Source organism: Stegodyphus dumicola, chromosome X1 (genome assembly GCF_044657685.1).
Source record: "Stegodyphus dumicola isolate Sdum_Otavi_A_Nest chromosome X1, ASM4465768v1".
Lineage (NCBI taxonomy): Eukaryota > Metazoa > Arthropoda > Arachnida > Araneae > Eresidae > Stegodyphus > Stegodyphus dumicola.
In genome coordinates, this window is record NC_140780.1 from 32,346,172 (window position 1) to 32,362,056 (window position 15,885).

The 15,885-nt window shown below is 34.6% G+C and overlaps 1 protein-coding gene across 1 annotated transcript in view; it reads right to left on the reverse strand.

Annotated features, from left to right (window-relative positions):
- The window catches only part of LOC118191171 (protein TRC8 homolog), a 61,529-nt gene extending 57,323 nt beyond the window's left edge, over positions 1-4,206 (reverse strand). Inside the window, exon 1 of the mRNA XM_085807441.1 lies at positions 3,914-4,206. Within this exon, the coding sequence (XP_085663567.1) occupies positions 3,914-4,172 (259 nt within the window). The 5' untranslated portion in view covers positions 4,173-4,206. The remainder of the gene's footprint in view (positions 1-3,913) is intronic.
- Between the last annotated feature and the right edge of the window lie 11,679 nt (positions 4,207-15,885).

Genomic DNA, 15,885 nt, shown 5'->3' on the forward strand with positions numbered 1-15,885 from the left:
TTCGATTTTTGGCCCGCGACCGAAAACGTTTGCCCATCCCTGCCCTAACTTCAAGCCTATTACTAAGAGAGCTGAATGTTTTTCTAAAATCGGTTATTGTTCTAGGTGTGCCTTTTGAGGCTTAATTAGAGGATTTAACATCAGCATTGGACTCGTTAGCTCCACTTCTGTTTCAAAGACCAGTAAGTCTGAGACGGGCCATCTAAACAGCGAATGATTCCAAGTGCTGGATAGTGGAAGAGTGAACTTAAACCCTCAATATCAAGAATTACTTCTAAATTTTAAACGGGTGCACATGGGGCTAAGCTTTTGTCTACTCAAGCCTTACGACAGAGTGCTACGTTGTTATAATTGTCAGTTTTTTGGACATTTTAGCCGCAAATGTAATTTGAAATCAGTGTGTTCTAAGTTTGGAAGTGAGCATCTCATCAGAATTGCCAAGCAAAACTGAGAATTGCATTAACTGCAAGCAACGCAACAAAACACACGAAATAAATTTCAGTGCTAGTTCATCAAGCTAGTTCTCGAAACTACTCACGCTTTAGAAAAGAAATTAAAAGGCTAACAGACAGTGTTCCCCATTAAATAATAATTCAAAATGAGCCATAGCACTCAAAGGAAGCTAGGTAGTTCAGCTTCCTTCAATGCAATCATCAACAGTCTCGTTCGGTGACTTTCACTTTCACCCAGTATATGGTGAGAACAGGAATTAATAATGCTATTGTTCAGGAGCCTTGCACAAGGAATGGTTACCTCCGAGGAGCCACCACTCAGCAAAAACGTTTTCTTTCCTTCTCAACTGGCAGCAGTTGTGTTCAATGAGCCTGCCTCTCTTAATACTGTGGAAACAACTGTGGATACAATTACAATTAACACAATTATTAACACAATATATAAAAAATGCACGATTACATCAGTTTACTTCCGTCCCAGAGGGCATATTGATGACCAATTAATTAAACTGAATGTCCTGCTACTCATCCGCTTCAGCAGCTGCGGTGCCACATGCTGAGGCTTCAAGTGCACTTGCTTGCAGAGCATCATTGTTCATGTACCGCTTCTGCCCTGATGTATGATTTGATGATCCCGCTCTGGATATTGTCTGGTTTTATTGGGTGGCTAGCTTAGTATTATGTTATGTTATGTGAGTATGTTAATATGTTAGAAATTTTTACAGCAGTATGTTTTACGTTTAAATACGTTTCGCAAGGGAAAGACAGACTCTGCATAATAATTTTCATTTTTTCAGAATCATGAAATCTAACTTCGAAAAATTTTTAAATTCCAATAATGTGTTTTTCTATGTTATAAGTACAATTCTGATGTTTTTGTAGGTTATCTTACGTATTTGGAAAGGAGTTCAAATTATTTTGTTGAAAATCTTCTAATAAGAATTTTGTTTTGTGTAAATTAGTGCTGTTGATAATTTTAATTAATTTTTGTCTGAATTTTAATGATGGTTTGTCTCTTGCAATTCTAAATTTAAATCACTTAATTTCGATACAAAATTTGAAAGAAATGCTAAATCACTGAGCAAGGTCCATCAGTTTAATTTCCGCATTCTCGATCTTGCTTTTCGTGAAAATTTTTATCTCAGATCTCTAAATCTCTGTAGAAATTTACTTTTAATTAGCCACCTTATATCGGTATCTAATAATCTAGCTATCCTCCATCAAGTTGTAATTGGAAGAGATGCCGTTTGAGGGAGTTTACTCGAATGGAATTTTTTTTAAAAAAATTTAACGCTATTTGTCCATTATTTCTTTTGTATTTGATTTTTGCTAGCTAATAGTTGTTGGTGAGTTATGCAGTGGTAGTTAAAAAAACTTGGGAATTAGTCATCATTTTGGTAAACAAAAAAAAAAAAAAAAGAGTTACAAATCCAGTTATGCAGCCTATCATTGCTCCTGCTCCATCTTTTCTTATTGAAACTAATTTAAATCGTGGTAGTTTCAAACTGGTGAAGAAGTTAATGAACGAGATGAATATACTACACCACTAGTCCTTTCTTTCAAAGAAATAATACCCGACAATTCTTTAGATGTATACCTTTTTTAAGATCATAAGAATGAAAATAAGCAGTTCTGTTCTGTCACATCTGCCGATTAATCAAACTTACGAGGAAAACGGCTTTTCTGGATAATATGTTTGATACTTTTTAATGCTTGTCCATATATTGACTTATTTTTCAATATTTTATGTTAAGTAATACTTATTATCCTCAAAATACTGATATAGGAAAAAATAAAATTAGGGATCCTAACCCTAATTTGAGGCATCTAATGTTGTTTCAGTTTGTATATATCTGTAACATTAGGGATCCTAACCCTAATTTGAGGCATCTAATGTTGTTTCAGTTTGTATATATCTGTAACATATACGCACACATGTACATTTGCAAAGAACTATCAGATTCCCCTGTGCGTACTCTCGTGGTGTAAATAGTTAGTACATCCAGTTAAGCATTGGTAAGCTCCATGCTTCCAATCCCGTTGAGAGAACGGTTAGCTTTTCATGTTTCTTGCTTTTAAATGCTTAATGGTTTTTACATATCAGCATGTAATGTACGGAAATTGTGTACTTTCTTCCTTTTAATTCTGCATTGCAGAAAACTTGCATATTAAATTTTGTAGAGTATTTGTGCTTGTACTACCTGCATATTTTTCTTAGATTCTGCTTTTGAATTAGAAAGATGGAAACTGCATTTCTTACTGATATCTTCTGAGCCCTCTGTCCCCCCCAAAAGATTTATCAATTAAAAAGTCTGCGTTACAAAACACATCAATAAAGAGGAATTCATATATTTTCTGATCGGAATCTCTTTTTATCTAGGTTTTGATTCTACTATTTGAAAATGGCAGCGAAATACTAAAATTATATTAATAACTATCACTTGCCTTCAATAAATTATTCTGAGGCCTAATGTTATTACTAAGGCGTTACCTGTAAAAAAATTAATCTTTATTAAAAAATACGGTTTAATCCTAGTATCCGGTGCACACGGGATTTGGCTACTTTTGGCGACTAGTATATACATAGACGTTCTTTGGGTCATTTTTGGTGTTGGCGATAATTTTCAAAATCGCCCCAAGGCTGCACCGTATACTAGGATTTTACCAAAAATACTGTTCTTATTTAATATTTAAGATTTAAAATCCGGAAAAGGAAATTGTATTGGAAGAAAAGTTCTGTTATCAGCACCTACCAGCAGCCGAGCGGTAAAGTCTCTGAACACTGGTAGTTCGACTTGGGGTTGGTTCCAGGTGGATGGGCTGGCTATTGGTTTTCCCTATTTATAACGTGGATATGAGTCAGTTTCCCTTAGAAAGTCCGCCATGAAAGCCTGTCTCTCCCCTAAGGGAGATAACCCTAGCCTGCTTTGCCATAATTAAATAAACGAAACCATCTTCTCTTATCTGGTCCTTTAATACAGGAGCACATAATGTAATTATATACAAGCATTAGCACTCTTGATCATGCTGTAATGACGCTATAAAAGAATGGAAGTTTCTGTTTGAGGTATGTGTGTTTAATTAAAATAATATAAATATTACTTGCAAGTTTGTCTTACATCGCTTACTATTAATTTACGTACTGTAGGAAAATAGAATTGTTTATATTGCATGTAGTTACTGCATATCTTTCTGAGAAATGTGTAATCCTTAGGTGCTACCCTTCGTAAATCTTCCAAATATCAGTAATATATACTTCTTAAAACTACAGTTTACTCTTAGAAAACTAGTTCACGTGATCCGTCTGTTTCGTTGAATAACAGTAATAATAATTTCAGCAGTTTTAAACCTGAATTAATATTCAACAAAAGTCGTTATATTCATTCATAAAGTTGAATTATGAAGTATGCCTACACTTTAAAAAAAAAAAAAAAAAAAAAAAAAATCCAGAATTTACTTACCTACAAGACACACTAGAAACAAGAATATGATTACTCCAGTATCTTCTATTGATTCATTGATCAGTCGGTGAAAGGTGTGTAATTTACCATCTTCAGTAATATACCGTTGTTCAGAGTTCAGGTTATTATTGAGCACAAGGCCTAAGCCTTTTGGAAGCAGCACAGAAGAGCCAAACTTTAGAAAATATTCCAAAATAATTAACAAAAAAGCCCTCATGAGAGTATGTAACGTTATTAAAACTTTCCTTTTCCACGACATGTGCGCGCCTTGTTACACAAGTGTTTGCCTTGTAAGTGACAGTTCAAGCGTGCCGCTTTGGAGAAAACCCAGGTTGCCAGAAAAATGTCGAAATCTGAACCTCAAACAAGCGCCAAATTATGTTCTTCGAGTGATGTGCGTAAACATTATACATGTATATTGCGCATGTGAGAGAAAATAATAATTGATTTTTAGTTTAAATAGTATTACGCTAAATTCTTAAACGACTCGTCACGTAATATTTTTTTTTTCTTTTTTTTCCCTGTTGAGAGGAGATTTTTGGTAAAAAATATAAAAAATGTAATTTACAGAGTATAACTTAAATATTATTTTATGTAACTTTTACTTGCTTTAACATAACTTTTTTTTTTTTTTTTTTTTTAAATTTAACAACATAGTGTCTTAGCTGTTCATGTTGAATTATTGCGAGGAGGAAGAAGGATGAGTCACTAATATTATCAAGTTCCTTTAGCATATTCAATTTCTGTACACGAAAAAATAAATTACATAAATTCAGAGCTTGTCCACTCCTTTGAGGAAAATATTATCAAATGGTCAACCCTATGGATAGCTCTGAAGACTTAACTGAAATTTTCGTAAAAACTGTAATTTATATAACTTTCATCCATCTTCTTCGCATTCCGTACTGTACAGGTTGGCTGCGAGGCTGATTTCCTGGCTTTTTCCCGTGTACTGTGTGAATATGAGGCAGTTTTCCGTTTCCTTAAGCAGATAGCATCCGTGTGTTCTACCGTAAACGCATACACAACAGTCTCCAGATAGTGGATTTCTCTATCTGGAGACTGTTGTGTATGCGTTTATCTCTACCACATATTTCTAATATTAAAGATAATAGTACTCCATTACATTAAAGATACTGGCTTTCAGAACGTTTAGTTTAGAGAACATAATTCTCTTTTTTTTTTTTTTAGCATGGTATATAGTTTTTTGTTGTTACTTGTAAAAATGTTTTATTTTCTATAAATTGTTTATTTATGAAACTTGTCAAACGACTAAATTCACCAGCATTTTGCAATTCTTATTTTGAAGGCTCCCCTTTGGTTTTAATTACTCATTTCATCCAAATTAGACTGTCCACTGTGTGATTGGATAAACCTGTAAGAAAGTGATAGTTGTAACATGAATTTGATTCCTTCGGTATTGGACAGGTAGGAGATTTAGAGGCTAAATATTCCAAAAGGATGTCTAATATATGTCATCAGAAACTTCTTTTATTAATTACAGATGTTAATGAAATGACTAATCTTCACGAAATGTACACTTTCTGTTTGCAGTGAAATCGCCGCCTGGGAATTGTTGTAGCACACGAATAACAAATATTCTGTTAAACATCTTGTTATCATCTAAAAGTACCAAAATATTATTAAGCAATACGTTTTCAAATGACTCACTTACTTATACTGATAAGTGGTGGACTGTTATAATTTGTGAAGCATATCGCGGAATATTAGGTACTTTGTTAAGACATGACTTTCTTCACAAAATGGAAATGATAACACCTGTGTCAAAAAACGAATATGATGCATAAAAAATGAAAAATTATCGTAACCATTATAATTATCAATTAGAAATATGCTCTTGGAAAAAACAATTGTATCTCCGATTGTCTATTCATAGTCAGGAAACTACCTCTGTTTGAAAGTATGCCAACTACGCGATAACTTTAACCCGCTAGAGTTCCGACCATTGCCAGTTTTACCAGTGACCCGTTGAAGGAAATTCACTTTCATCGGCTTGCGCCATCGTGAGGTTTCAAGTTTAAATGCTTGTTTGCTGTATTTATAATTTTCCCCTTATTTCTATGCACTAAATCCATTTCTGCTAAAGTTTATTCTTTCAAAAAGCTGTTTATTCTGTTTTAACTAAAAATGGGTAATATTTCGTATTAATAAGTAACATTTCTTAAATTTCTGGCAAATATTGGATGTAAAGAATGCAGCTAGAAGTCAGAACATTTCTCATCTCCTAAACTAGTAATATGATATGAGTATAAGGTATCAAACATTTATTATTTTAATCTTTAAAGTTTCTTATCGTCACTCAAAACCATGTTTCGGAAAAAAAAAAAAAAGTAGGAATTAAATAGTGCATTCTAGTCTCGTACAAATTTCGAAATAAACAGCAGAAATAAGACTTAAATTGTAACATAATACCTAAGCAGCCAGATAAGAGTATTTATGTACTGAAAAAAATTAATGAACGGTAGGTTAGGTTCTTTAATTTACGGCAAAGCCTCGAGGGCTATCTGCCTAAGGGAAGGATGCCTTCGTGGAGGACTTTCTAAGGGAACTGGCTCGTATACACGTTATACATGGGGAAAACCACGAAAACACCCATGCAGCCAGCCCGTTCGCGAGATTCGAACCTCGGACCGAACTACCAGTGTTCAGCGATTTTACCGCTCGGCCGCTGGTGGGCATCTAACGAACGGCAGAAAATAGCAGGATTACAACAACTGGTAACAATACACTTATATACTAAATGTCATATTAGCAAAGAAAGTTATTAATTAAAAATCCATTTTGTCAAATAATGGAGTGTTATTTAATGTTTTTAAGTAGTTCCAAACTATTTTAATAATAAAAAGGAAATTATAAAAAAAGACAGAAACAGTCGTGATAAACATAACTAACTATAAAGAACAAAAAATACTAATCATATTACATTCACAATAGTAAATGGACTTGTGAAATACATAATGTATGTTTTTCTTCAGACAGAAGAATCTATTATCGGGTCCATTTCACCTGTCTCATCGATCTCGATAGTAAGGAGCGAAAGATAGTTTAATTGTGTTTGTCTAGTCATATTTCTTCAGTAATTTTTAATGATTTTTATTTTTGAAAACGATATTTCTACTGTAAGGTAATATTCAAGATTACTATATGTAAGGTCTTTTTTAAATTTCACATATACATTTCTCTCACTACGAAAGCTACCAAATTGTAGGTAAAAAAGGTTTTCCTGGGGAGGTCAATATCATTGAAACTAACACAACTTGAAGCCATGGAATTTCCTAGGAGATTGACCATATTTGCCGCTATTTTAAATTTATTCTAATACACATTTATATTTATATATATATATACCTAATACACATTTTATTCTAATACGCCGCTATTTTAAATTTATTTTATTCTAATATAAGCAAAGCTATAACTTTTTGGTAATGTGAGTTGTATAAAATTAATTCTGAATATTTTAATGTGATTTATGACTGTTATGCAGTCGCAACATATTTACCTCGTTGCTTAAAATGCAGCAACTGGAAAGATGCTTAGTCATGCCTGCTGCGAACAGTATTTGTTGCGCAAAGTTAATGTTTTCCTTCCAGGCCCATCTGTCTAATGGGGGAAAGAAAGCCTTCGTAAAGAACCTTTTTTAAGTGAAAAACTGGCTGTTATGTATTAAGTTACACAGCTACGAAATCGACAGAGAATTTCTAGGAGACCAGCGCCAAGTTCAAGATAGCCTTTTGCTTGATTTTGTATTTGATATCCGCATGTATTTCTTCATGTATGATTAAATGTTAAATAAGGCTTAAAGATTCTGCTGAAAGACACATTGGGAGGGAGACACATTGATGGTACTTTCATCTCTTTAATTTCTCGTTAAAACTTTTTTAACCTGTTAGAGTAGTTAAGAGCGACGATTTCAGCTTCCTTCTCACGGTAAAACTTTGTGGTTTTGCTAACACGCTTTTTGTTACTTTCTTGCCTAAAAATAAGATTAGTATGGATCAGTAATCAGTATGGATCATTGCAGCAATTATTCCCAAAAGCACTAAAATGGTGTCACTGTTATTTATCTGTTTCCTCAAGTATTTCACACATTCATTAATAAAATTTTCATCACATCTTTTCCCCTTTTATTTCTTCTACATCTTCAAACTTCTTAGCTAAATTTTTACGAGGCCCTTTCTGATAAGATTCACCAGTAGTACATTCCATCACTTTTAACAAATGTTATTTATTATGTGGCATATTCTTCTTCTATTTCATTTGCATTATTACGGGCCGTGGTCTTACGAATCTTTTTCATATGTTGCTATTATGCATATAAAAATGTTCTCAACTTTCTAATTTTCTTTGGATTGGTTTTTGATTTAGTAAGTTTTCTCTCGGTTTTCCGTTTCTTATTGCGTCTTGTAGAAAACTGTACAAATGATTAGGTAAAAAGGAAGAGGGTATATGAAGATCTGTTCATTATCTGTTTATTGTATTGTTTAATAACTTTTTGGTAGTGTAATTAAAATTCGATAATCTCGATATTTCAGTATAATTGGACAATTAGCACGTTTATAACGAATACCCCCTTTCATTTCAAATAGTACTTACAACCAAAATATTCCAATGCATATTTTGTTAAAAAATAGAAAATCCACTGATAAATTTCCAAAAGAAGCGTGATTTCCATTTCCGAATTGTGGTCACATTATATCTACATTTGGAAACTCTGCAATTTAATGTTTAACAGTGGACTCTGATTCTAATGCCGGAAGCATGTGCATGAATTTATACATTAAACTCCAAAACATAAAGCTACGAGTCTCTATTAAAAATGATAATTTTGATTAGCTTGTACTAGTTTATACTAACTACAAAACCACGTTAGGTTTTTAGTGTCTAAGAAAGTTTTCAATTTTTTGTTTTTAGCCGTATAAGTCCAAAATGTGCAATACTGAACCAGAATCTCTTGCGAGAGCATTCATTTAGCTTAATCCGATCAGCCCATATTAATAAGGGAATATACGCATTAAATGTATGTCATAGATATATTTTGAAACATACGTCACTCAGTAATTTACTAGAATTGAAAGCAGCAACTTGATTTTAATATTTATGAAACAAAAACTGAAAAGATATTGACTGATAACTGACATTTTTTATGTTTTAAACGGAAATAAAGTTGTTTTCATTTTCCCATATAGTTGCCTCTTCACTAATTTACAAGTCATTTTAAAATATTACCCTTTCAAAATAAATTACTTGTCATAAGTTTCAAATTAATTTTGTATGATTCCGAAATAGAAATCAATCATAATCAAAATTTTAAAGTTATTTTCAGTGTCTCAAATTTTAGTACTTTCTGATAATCCTCACCCCCCCATGAATAATCACCACATTGGTAACTTTGTGAATTAGCGAAACATTTGGCTATATTTATAGCTCATAGTTACTGTTCTGCTCATAAATAACATCAAAAACATTTTATATATATTTAAAAAAGACATTTAAACAGAAAAGAAAATGAATATTTATATTTTTGTAGCAGTTAATACTGTTTACCGAAATGACCGTTAAATATAAAGCATATACTCAAACCGGTATGTGGCACGGGCATGAATGGCGTATTTTTTGGCACGTGTATCTTCATAAATTAAAATAAATGGACACTTCTACCGAAAGCTGAAACCAATACGCCAGTCCTGCAAATGAATGCATTTGTGGGTGGTCAGCCATTTCTGCCCTCCTTATTAAGCGGAAAAGCGGACTCTCAGGGTCACAGAGGGATCATTGAACGAACTCTCTCGCGCCGCAGCTTCCCGAGCGTTCCATCTCCAGAAGGTATAGATTAAAATTTCCCATGCACCATAGAATCAGACCAAATCCCTGGGCGGTAGGATTCATATCTCGGACACACCGTGAAGGGTATGAAACGTATGAAACCGATGAACAAACTGATTCAAGCTACCCAGCACACTAGAGTTATATACGCCTAAGGGAGGGAGGACTTCTAAGGAAAACTGGCACTTATGCACGTTACATATGGAGAAAACCATGAAAACGCCTATGCAGCCAGCCCGTTCGCCTGGAGTCGAACCCAGGTCAGAACTACCAGTGATCAGCGATTTTATCCACTCGGATGGTTGATGTCCCTACCTCCGGGCGTGTATGTTAAAAGCTCCTAAAGCTTATACACTCAAACCTCTTTTTGTGCGGTCTTTTGGCCGGTATATGAAAACTTCAATCAAATTGGAACTTAATCGACGAAGTTATCAATAAAAAAAAAATCAAATAAATAGTGAAAAAGGGAGCTTCAATCTTGTATATCTGGCTACCGAGACATATACAAGCGTCCAGTGAAACAACAGTCGTCGCCAAAACTGATCGCCGACTATATGCTAACTGAAGAAAAGTTAACTCTACACGACTCTGACGCTATTTTTTATAGTTACTCGCGAAGTTTTGTGGGATTTTTTTATGCGTTTTTCTTTATGCAGTCCCTATCCACCGCACAAAAATAGGTTTGAATGTACTGTCAAAGGCCAGTATAATAGAGTAAGCCGCCCAAACGGTATAGTGGTTAGCGTCGCTGACTACTGTGCCGAAGGGCACGGGTTCGAATCCCGGAGAAGGCATGGATGTTTATAAATGTGCGGTGCGGCATGGCGGCACTCTAAATATGCGCCAAGCCGAAAGTCCCCTCGTGTGCTTTGGTGAAAGGGGAGAGGGGTGCTATCCATCAAAATTGGAGGCGGAGCTGAGCAAAATCGCACTGTCACCTGAATAGTGCTCAAAGCTGTTGCCAACGGCAGACGTAATCTAGCGCTCCTTGCCATAAGGAATTTCGTAGGCTTGGTCTGACTGCGGAGCATAAGCAACAACATAAGGGAGTAAACCGAGGGTACGAGTAATTAGGAAGCACCCAAATTTTTCAGACGGGAGGAGAGTCTTTTATTTTGGAATATTTGATCATGTATTTCTGTCACGCATTATTACAGCTTTAATATTTTTCTACTCAGTTGCTATTTGACTTACCAGTGACCAATAGAATCAGACCAAATCCCTGGGCGGTAGGATTCATATCTCGGACACACCGTGAAGGGTATGAAACGTATGAAACCGATGAACAAACTGATTCAAGCTACCCAGCACACTAGAGTTATATACGCCTAAGGGAGGGAGGACTGTGGTGAAGGCTGTTTAACGCTGGTACTTCGACTTATATTCGAATTTCAGCGAACGGCTGGGGTCATAGTAGTTTTTGCGATTTTCTGCATGTGTAATGTAAATACGAATCAATTTTCCTTAGAAAAGCCTCAAGAAGGCATTACTCCTTTTAGGTACATAACCGTAACCACTTAACAAACTTTTACTAGTGTTCGCATCTAATTATTCAATTTCCGAATGGGCTAGTTGGTAACACCCGTTGTGTTTTTATCAATATGCGCGTAGAAAACGAAAGCGAATCATGTTTTAAGGTGCTCTTTTTTTCATGCACAAAATATGTTTTTCGTTCCCTCAAACAGTTCTGTTTCGCACCTCGCAAAAAGAAAATAAACATTCCATTAAGAAAAAATTTTTCTTTTCGAAATGAAATACATTCGAACTTCGATAATTCTAATCAGAACGGAGGAGAAAGACATTTCAAATAATCGAAAATTCCCATCACCGAGAAAAGTTGACATTAATTTTGAGTTTTACGTTTCGATGTTTGGTTCTACGTATCAGAAATTTCGAGCTGTCAAAGTTCTGTAGTATATTTTTCAGTCCTTCCATCTCAATTCAAAAGTGTCACTAAGGAAAACAAAGAATCCTTATATATGCCAGCCGTTCATTTTTTCACAATTTAGAAATGCTGCTGTCTGCATCGTATCGGGAAGGGACAAACGGCAAGGTGATTGAGCTTTCAGTATTTCAGTGACCTTGTGTGTGTTGGACAATGCTAGAAGCTGCAGAAATGACCTTGAACGATTTTCTTGATCTCACCTGCGTTTTGTTTCGAAATTAATGCTGATTTAAGTACCTTGGGTTCAGGGACATCAAGTTATAAAAGACAGCATTCAGTAACATTAGAAAAGATTAAGAATGCCTGAAAAGATTTTATAAATTAGGTTGCCCGGATGTGAGTTATCTTAATTCGTGTGAACCAAAAATAATTTTAAATAACCTGTTTTTAAAAATCAGAACTTAGAAATCTTCAAACACCGCAAAGAATTTTAATTAACATTCGTGAATCTGCTGGCGTAAATACAGTAGAACTCCGAATAGTAAAACCTCAGATTTCTAAAAAAATTCCAAATATCCGGATTACTTGTTTTATCTTGGCTTATAAAATGTGATTTTTATTAATTTACCTGCATGTTTTATTTTTTAAAATTTAAATCATATAAAAAGATTCTTTACAGAGCATGTGCTTCGCCACCAGTACCAATATAAAATATGTATCATGTGTGCAGTACTATATATGATTAAAAGGCACTTCAACATCAAACCGGCTACTCCTTTTGACCTTTTATCATTAATGTCATGCTTGTAGTGGCCGAGTAGCTGAACGTCTGGATTTTGACTTAGGTTTCAACTCGGGCGAAGAGACTAACGCATGAGTGTTTTCGTGGTTATCACCATATGTAACATGAATATGAGTTAGTTTCACTTCAAAAAATTCCTCCACGAAAATATTACTTTGGACATCCACAATGACCATTCCTACTAAGTGTCGGAAGTTCTGTTTCTCAACATGAAAACACTAAGCGGTATGTCGATCATATTACTTTCAATAGCCTGCATGGACCTGATGAGCAAACCGTGGCCTCCCACATCTTCGGATTTGTCTCCTGAGAAGCATGTCCGAGACATCATAAGTTGACTATTGCAAAAGAAAGAACTAGCTACTAGTCTTAATGCTCAACGCGCCCAAGTGCTTGCAGTGTAACAAGACATTAAAACATTTCACGGACGACTGTTAATAATTTCCATTATAAAATTGCCAAGGTGTGTGAGAATGTATTTTTCGGGGCATGGTGGCCATATTATATACTGAATAAATCTAGATGAAATGAATATTTTGTTTCCATTTCTGATAATTTGCATATGATTAATATGTCTGTTTATCATGTAAATTTACATATTTCTATGACCTCTTCGTTTTGGTGTTGCAGTTTTTATGCTGAGTTGCATATTTGAAGTGCAAGAAACTGTCTTCTCTACCTTATTATTTCTTTGTCTTTTTTAACTTTTCGGGAGGGGGGAATGTCAAAATTAATTGCAATGTCTACAGTTTTACATTTTCTTCCTTTCTCTCTTTCTTAAAAAAAAATTTTTTATTTATTTATTTTACTTATTTTCTTCGCTGTTACTGGTTTGTATATACTTATTTTTCTGCATTCTGTTTTTTTCATAATGATATTTCTTAGCTTTCATTTATGGCTAGTGAATTTCAAGTTCTCATCTTTTCTTATTCCGTATTTATTTAATCTTTTGCCTTTCTTAATTGTTGCATGGTTCCTCATTTGGAATTAATTTATAGCCAACAAACAATATCTGAATAATTTCCTTGTTTAGTATTTTAAGAGTCTTTCTGTCATGGATGTGATGTCAGTGTAAACGCTTATCTGGCTAAAATTATAGTAAATTTTAAATATAAACATTAATTTATTACTACATTCTAGAACAATTATTTCACTTGATACCAAAACCCATTACATGTTTAATTTTTTTGTAAACCGTAAAGTATAAATTAATTGTGCTTTGTAACGAAAGTGGCATTGGGGACACATTATACAGGCAAAATACCTAATGACATAAACAAACGGAATTAAAATTAAGGACTAAAAGGCTAATGTTATCACATAGCTATTCTTTATTTTCAATTCTTTCTTTATTATTTATTTACGTATTTTCAAGCGGAAAGTATGCGTGTCTGTTCTAAGCAATAAATTTATTTTATTGTTCTCATTTCTGTCTAGTTTTGTATAAAAAGTAATATAATTTATCTTAGCTCCACCTCGAGCTTGGCTCACTCCTTGACAATGGAGAACGCTTTAATAGAGCGTTTTTAAAATTTACCAAGGTATAGCTCTCGCTCTCAAACTCACCCAACACGAATTTTCCAATTCGCTTATACCATGTGGAAGCTTGCCTTTTAACTACGGATGTTACAATAGTAACTTTTTATGCCTCTGGCACTGAATGCCATTGAAAATGGAAATTTAACTGTTCGATAGAATTCAGAATTGAGGTCTTCCGACGAAACTAGCGTCGTTGATGAGGCGGAAGTAAATCTTTCAGTTTCGTAAGACATGGCTCTATTTAATGTTCGGGCGGCAGTATAACATCGTGCATGTTTAGCTATTATAGTTACGTTCACGACGTTGAAGACTGTTGGTAAATTATCACCAAGTCCTTTCAAATACTACTAAGTCAGGAGAAGGGTGTAAAGAACTCTTTATTAACTTAAATAAGTTTAACAAACGGCACCAATTCGTGCTTATAAAAGCCAACACTTCAAGATTAATTCAAAAGGTAATGAGTAACTTAAAAATTGAAGAAATTAAGTATAGCCTAAAAGCTTCACAGTTAACTATCGCACAAGCTGGCTCTGACTTGAAAATCTGCGTAAACAGGCCTAATGGCAAGAATAACACAACGCGGCCGAATTCTAATCGCTAGAGAATCAAAGATAGCAACGAGGCCTTCAGGAGAACAGAACACGTTCTGATTTTACCTTCCAAAACATTCTTTTAAGTACTTCCTTTCTTCTACCTAACTTGGATAACGCGCATGCTTTAAATTTGCATTCTGCCAGGAAAATGGATTGGATTGGATTATTTAATTATGGCAAAGCACACGAGGGCTATCTGCCTAAAGGGAGGGATGCCTTCGTGGAGGACTTTCTAAGGGAAACTGGCTCGTATACACGTTACACATGGGGAAAACCACGAAAACGCCCATGCAGCCAGCCCGTTCGCGGGATTCGAACCACAAACCGAACTACCAGCGTTTAGCGTCTTTACCGCTCGGCCGCTGGTGGGCACCCAGGAAAATGAAATAAGAATTGAAAGGAAAAAATACTTTAACTTAAAATAACGGGTTAGAAAATTTAACAATACAGGCTGACTACGGATTGAATGTGCGGATGGAGACATTTACAGATGAAGATAGATACAGACGAGATAACTCTTAACTACGGTTGTTAAAGAATCAGGAGAATCCCATATCGGCGCATTTATTAGAATTGCATGTAAAATTAAGGCTTTATCAAAGTCAATCTTCTTATAGTGTTCCAAAATATTCCTTATTTTTTCATGTACTATATAATTTTTAATTGTTTATAACCCATAGCTAAGCTCTTTCAGCGAGTTTTCGCAGGTGTAATGAATTTTTACGATGGCATTCAACGAAATAATGGTTTGTTAGTCCCTCCTCACCATATTCACACATTTTATAATTTGCATTCGATTGACTGTTGCAGAATACCATAGTCTGCATTGCACACACACATAAAAAAAAAGCTGTTTAGTATGACTGAAAGTTAGTTGCTTATTGTGGCGCATAGTGTTCTCTATTGCGTCATTACTGATTCTTGTAGAAGTGTTCCCTGCATATTGAACATATCCGTACACTTTATTTTAGATGTAACAACTCAATTTTAGATATAACAGCGAGTAACAGGTATATATTTTCTATTAGGACAACATGTAAATCCAATAAAAAGACAGTAATTTTCTTCTACTGTTGACTGATCCAGGGCAAGGACCCAATTTTTCTTACGGCTGCGAGAATATGGTATCAGAAATAAATATTTTTTGCAATACAGTGTGAGCAAGTATCTGAAAGTGCCGTACTTATATCCTCAGGAATAATGTCCTCCGGTGCTCCAAAAAGTAATGAAGAACTTCTTTGCTCTTGAAGTCCTTAGTTGAGAGTGAGTTTCTTAGATTTGGTCGATCATCAGTGGCTTCTTTAAG